Below are 6,206 nucleotides of genomic sequence, written 5' to 3' on the forward strand. Positions count from 1 at the left end.
CTGTTTATACTGCCACCTGCAGGGGGGTCCCAGGTACTGCATGTACTTATACTGTTTATACTGCCACCTGCAGGGGGGTCACAGGTACTGCATGTACTTATAATGCAGGGGGTCACAGGTACTGTTACTTGCTGTTTGTGATTGTTACTTCCTGTTTGTGACTGTTACTTCCTGTTACTTCCTGTTTGTGATTGTTACTTCCTGTATGTGACTGTTACTTCCTGTGTGTGACTGTTACTTCCTGTCTGGGACTGTTACTTCCTGTCTGTCACTGTTACTTCCTGTCTGGGACTGTTACTTCCTGTCTGTTACTGTTACTTCCCGTCTGTGACTGTTACTCCCTGTTTGTAATTATTACTTCCTGTGTGTGACTGTTACTTCCTGTATGTGACTGTTACTTCCTTGCTTGTGACTGTTACTTCCTTTCTGTTACTGTTACTTCCTGTCTGTGACTGTTACTTCCTGTCTGTGACTGTTACTTCCTGTTTGTGATTGTTACTTCCTGTTTGTGACTGTTACTTCCTGTGTGTGACTGTTACTTCCTGTCTGTGACTGTTATTTCCTCTGTGTGACTGTTACTTCCTGTCTGGGACTGTTACTTCCTGTCTGTGACTTTTACTTCCTGTGTGTGACTGTTACTTCCTGTTTGTGACTGTTACTTCCTGATTGTGACTGTTACTTCCTGTCTGTGACTGTTACTTCCTGTCTGTGACTGTTACTTCCGGTTACTTCCTGTCTGTGACTGTTACTTCCGGTTACTTCCTGTCTGTGACTGTTACTTCCTGTCTGCAGAGCGTAACGTCTTCTTCAAAGGGATATTTGGCCGCTTCGAGTCGGAAGAGGAAAGTGACTCAGGTAAAACTGCAAACATGGCGGACACGTTGTTTTTTGTTTCTCTGTGAGTGTGTCAGCTGACAGGAAGTGAACTCAGCTGACAGGAAGTGACGTCTCGTCTTCAGGTAACATCGCGCTGGCCGTCTGCCTGTCGGTGGCCATCTTGGCTCTGTTGGTGATCCTGACCTACTGCTTCCTGAAATCCAGGAAGCAGCGCTCCCATAGGCCGGCTGCCGCGGGCTCCGCCCACACGGCGCTATCGCAACAGGACACGCTCGTCTACAAAACCACGACCAAGCCCGTGTGACGTCGCCGCGACGACCAGCCCGTGTGACGTCGCCGCGACGGCCAGCCCGTGTGACGTCGCCGCGACGACCAGCCCGTGTGACGTCGCCGTGACGAGCAGCCAGTGTGACGTCGCCGTGACGACCCTCAGGGGACTGTTCCAGTATTTTTTGTTAAAGGAGCGTAAATCAAGGTTTCCTCAGAAATACTTTCATTCCTGTTTGCTCTCACTGCCCCCCCGCCCCCCCTCCTGCACACGCTTCTGTCTTCTTATCTGTAGATTATTAACATCCACCCAGTGATTCTTCCTCAGCTCTGTATCTCTGGGTTTGTGTGTTCTTATGATGCGTAGGTTTCTGCTATATTAAACATCAGTGTGTGAGTTATATATGATAATATATATATATATATAATATATTCCTCAGGTGTGTGTGTGGCTCTCAGGTGTGTGTGTGGCTCTCAGGTGTGTGTGTGGCTCTCAGGTGTGTGTGTGTGGCTCTCAGGTGTGTGTGTGGCTCTCAGGTGTGTGTGTGGCTCTCAGGTGTGTGTGTGGCTCTCAGGTGTGTGTGTGGCTCTCAGGTGTGTGTGTGGCTCTCAGGTGTGTGTATTCTCATTAGATGTCTGATGTAAATATGAAGTTGCTCTCATGTGGTTAATGTGTGTTTATTGATCTGTGTTAATAAAGTCATGGGAACAACGGGAAGCCTCCTCCTTTGTTTTATGTAATAATAATATAATATATTTAAATGTGATATAATATAAATTAGATTAAATAGTTATGTTAATAGTATTATGATAGTTTTTGAACCCTAACCCTTTTTTCTCAGAATTTAATAGAAATTGACGTTGTTTTTATCTGAATATTCACTTTTTCCTCAGAATCGATTTCTTCTCCGATTTTTGACTTTTTTCCCAGAACTTTACATTTTTTCTCAGAATTATGATTTAATTTGTTTCCCAATATATTAACCCTTTTATCAGGATTTTTCTTTCAACTTTTTTCTCAGATTTTTGACTTTTTTCATAATGTTCTCAAAATCAACTTTTTTCTCAATATTTATATTTTTCTCAGATTCTTTTTGTTTTTCTTTGTCTGCGTCGCGTTACGTCTGCGTCGCGTTACGTCTGCGTCGCGTTACGTCTGCGTCGCGGTTTTGGTCCAACCTCCTCCAGCGTCAAACCCCACCGGGCGCGCTTCAGAAGCGGAGCGTCTTGCGTGCCGGCTCGCAGTTGTTGTTGATTTGGGCATATTTCCTGGACAGACTACTTTGTACAAAGTTAATAATAATTGTTATAATAGTTAAACGACATGAATCAAAGATGTGTTGCTGTATTTTAGTGGCAAACAAATGCATTCATCATCATAATGATTCTATATCGTGTAGTGATCACTGGTTGAACTGTGGGGTAGGGGTATTGTTTCCGCACGGGCATATGTTTTGCTCTCTAGCAAGAGGGCATCTCTTGTGTGCCCTGCTGGCTCTCTCTCTTGTCCTCCCGGGCTGCGACCCAACGACATGCCCTTTTCTGCTCTTGAATAAAGAGAACTTTGCACCTTCAATGCACCGCCTCCGACTCCTATCTCACAGCACTACATTGGTGACCCTGACAACGTCTCGTGAAGTTTCCGGGACGTACCCGAACATGGCGAAAAGCGCTGTTTTTCTCGTTATGCCGGAGATTGTTGGAGACGTCCGCGGCTGCCACCGGCATGCGGACTGAGGCTCGGTGCGCCCCCCGCGGAATGGCTGAGGACGTCGCTAGCCATTCCCGCATCGTCTCGGCACTGGAGGACAGCAGGCCTTCCAACTACACAGAGACGATGCACGACCTGCTGGTAGGGGAGAACCCGACTTCTACCACATGGGGCTGTGTCTTCGGGGGGTGCGGCTGCACGTCCAGGCTGCGCTAGCTAACGACGGCTAGTAGCTACCGATGGCTGCCAGCTAGCGGCTAACGGCATCAGCTAAGGGCTAGCTGCTATCGGCTATCGACTCTTTTTTAGCTTTTCCCTGGTGCCTGAGAGGGGCTTCGACCATGCCTGGTCGGCCTCGTGTGGATCCTCTAGCCCAGGGCTATTCAACTACACATTCAGCTGGGCCAGATTTTATAATTACAAAATTCAGCTGGGCCAGACATTCTGTAAAAAGCGAGTAGTGACACATTTTAAACCAACACATATTACTGCGATGAAAAACATGCAATTTGTATTGATTGTTCATCTCACAAAGGTAGGTCAAAAAGTGCATAAAAACTCAACTAATTAGCATTAATTTAACAGAATCTGAAAAAAAAGTGCACATTTGTAGCATTACATTGGTTTGCTTTAGAAGTCAAATATTCAGGTTATGTTTTTTTGAACCACATCACAAAGTGCATTTACTGAATACAATAATAGCAGTCTTAATAAATGTCCTCACATCCAAAACAAACAGCTAAAGAGCTCCAATGCAACACAAAGAGGTAGTACTGGAGCAATACTATTTTTTCCCTTTTCAAGTAACAACAAAAAAATCATACGTTTTGGTCACATTTGACCCAGACACGTTACAAAGTGCATTTAAATGAATACAGAAAGAACTGTCAAACCCTTCAGTGCACAAACCCATAACAAGGGATACGGGTAACTATATGAATGAATACTACACAACACGTCTACTATAGTAAACTAGGTGCTTACTATCACCTCATTTGTGATTTGTCATCGCTGACTTTCTCAATGGGAGAAGGGACATTTTTAGTTTTGAACAAGAGCAGTGATTTTTGGCTCATAGGATATCAATGCAATCCTAAGACATTGGTGAAGAGTGCTGTCAGTCAGGGAGCAGCGAGTGCTACTTTTGATTGAGTTCATGTGTGAAAAGCTTGATTCACATGTGTATGTTGATCCAAACATACTGAGCACACAGATCGCTACTTTCTGAACGTTAGGGAACTGCTGTTTTTTGACATCACTCCAAAACTTCGCTGGCCCGTTAGTGCGCTGCATGTCAATAAGTTCCAGGGTATATTTCCCCTTGTCGATGCAGGGGACCACTTCCTTTGCTCTGGTTGATACGTCCCCCTCTATTGCAACAGTGAAGGGGTCTCTGGCAAAGCCCATCATCACGTCTGTGGGCAGAGCAAGTCCATCCAATCGACCGGCAAAGTTCTCTTTCAACCTCGCAATGAAATCTGTCATCACATCCGTGATTTGTGCCGGAGATGTGACGTGTTTGGGGAGCGTCGGAAAATGCAGCATCCGACCCGTGCTGAAGTCGGTCGTGAAAAGGTCCAGCTTGACTTGGATCTGCTCCACAAGATCAATGACCGTTTTGTCTCTGTTTACGCTTCAGAGTTGAGAGAGACATGTTTTAGAGTTGCTATCATAGGACCACCGTTACTAGCACCACTAGATGCACTTACAAAAAACGTGCTGCGTTGTGGTTTGGTGGTTTCTATGCAACGCGGAGTGTTGCGTTCATGGTCTGTGCTAGTGTAGGAATTTGGCTACGGGAGGCTGGGCCACTCGGGAGTTGGTTCTGGGCCGCATCTGGCCCGCGGGCCGCCAGTTGAATAGGCCTGCTCTAGCCTTTTCACCACCTCGACGGCGGCTTAGGACGTCGCCCATGCCTTCATCGGCCCGTGGGTGGCGCGCGTCTGGACCCTGCCTGGCCTCTCCTCTAACCGCGGCTCACGGTTCGCCTCCACGGCGGTTTTGGACGGCGCCCCGTCTGATCCCGTCTGGTCTCTCCCATTTCCACGGCTCCTTCCTCCCGAGGACTTCGTGCCCGACGCTGCTGGGCCCTCGCCTGCGGCCGGGCAACGCTCGACAAACTTTGACAACAACTTTGCACCTTCAATGCACCGCCTCCGACTCCTATCTCACGGCACTACAATATATAATTTACACAGTGCCTGTAAACCGGAGAAGAATGCTGGCATTGCTCCTCCTACTTGAAAGACTACGGAGGGATAGGGTCTGCAAATGAGTTTATTTTGGGAATGGGCCGGATGCTCTGACCGGTCCACTTCCTGCCCGGCGCCTCTGCAACGCCTCGCGTCGAAAATAGACTTGCATCCTATTTTTAGCGGAGCCCAGCGGCGAGACGCTTCTGGGCCGTAACGCGGCGCGTCCGGTGGAATAGCACCCATTGACTAGAGTGGCCCCGAACGCTGTGAACGCTGCAGTGCAGCCGTAACGCGGCGCCGACGGACCCGGTGGAATCCAGGGGTTAGAGTATTTCTCTAATTTTCTTTTCTGATGTTTGACTTCTTAGAATTCTAATATTTTCCTCAAAAATGTAATGTTTTTCTCAGAATTCTACATTTTGTGTCATTTCAAGTTTTCTCTCAGATCCTTTTTTTTTCTCAGATCTTTGATTTAATAATCAACTTTCCTCAAAATCAACTTTTTCTCAGATTTCTTTTTTTCCTCAGAATCTTGTTTTGTCCCAGAACATAATAATATAATGTAGGTGGTACAGTAACCCTGTTGTTGACTCCCCCCCTGTGGACGACATTTGTGGAGGCGTGCAGGTTGTGGAGGGATGGCAGATTACAGCCGATCACCCTCTCTGCAGAGCGGATGACACGCTGCAGCCGGCCCTTACCCCTGGCCGTGGCTGCAGCGTACCAGATGGTGATGGAGTCTCCTCGGCTGGGCTTCTTTGGTGAGGGAGCTGATGTTCTGCTCCCGTTTGAAGTCCTGGGCGATGATGGTGCCCAGGAAGCAGAAAGACTCCACAGCAGTTACTGGGAAGTCACACAGAGTGATGGGGGGGGAGGGGCTGCGTTCTTCCTAAAGTCCACAACCATCTCCACTGCCTTGAGAGCGTTGAGCTCCAGGTGGTTGTCCCCACACCAGGTCACCAGATGGTCCATCTCCCACCTGGAGGCTGACTCCTCCCCCAGAGATGAGTCCGATGAGGGTGGTGTCGTCTGAACTTCAGGAGCGTGACAGTCTGGTGACTGGAGGTGCAGCTGCTGGTGTACAGGGAGAAGAGCAGAGAGGAGAAGAGCAGAGGGGAGAAGAGCAGAGAGGAGAGCAGGGGGGAGAAGAGCAGAGGGGAGAAGAGCAGAGGGGAGAAGAGCAGAGCAGAGAGCAG

The 6,206-nt window shown here is 48.0% G+C and overlaps 1 protein-coding gene across 5 annotated transcripts in view; it reads left to right on the forward strand.

The window, feature by feature from the left end:
• LOC307015120 (kunitz-type protease inhibitor 1-like) overlaps positions 1-1,822 on the forward strand; it is a 14,841-nt gene extending 13,019 nt beyond the window's left edge. For 3 of the 5 annotated variants that reach the window (XM_079643524.1, XM_079643523.1, XM_079643522.1), the window contains 2 exons: positions 793-855; positions 960-1,822. In XM_079643524.1, the coding sequence (XP_079499650.1) occupies positions 793-855; positions 960-1,141 (245 nt within the window). In that variant the 3' untranslated portion in view covers positions 1,142-1,822. The remainder of the gene's footprint in view (positions 1-792; positions 856-959) is intronic. The other 2 variants (XR_013801426.1, XR_013801427.1) reach the window with 2 other exon arrangements.
• Positions 1,823-6,206: the final 4,384 nt, after the last annotated feature.

Source organism: Notothenia rossii, assembly GCF_949606895.1.
Source record: "Notothenia rossii genome assembly, chromosome: 8".
NCBI lineage: Eukaryota > Metazoa > Chordata > Actinopteri > Perciformes > Nototheniidae > Notothenia > Notothenia rossii.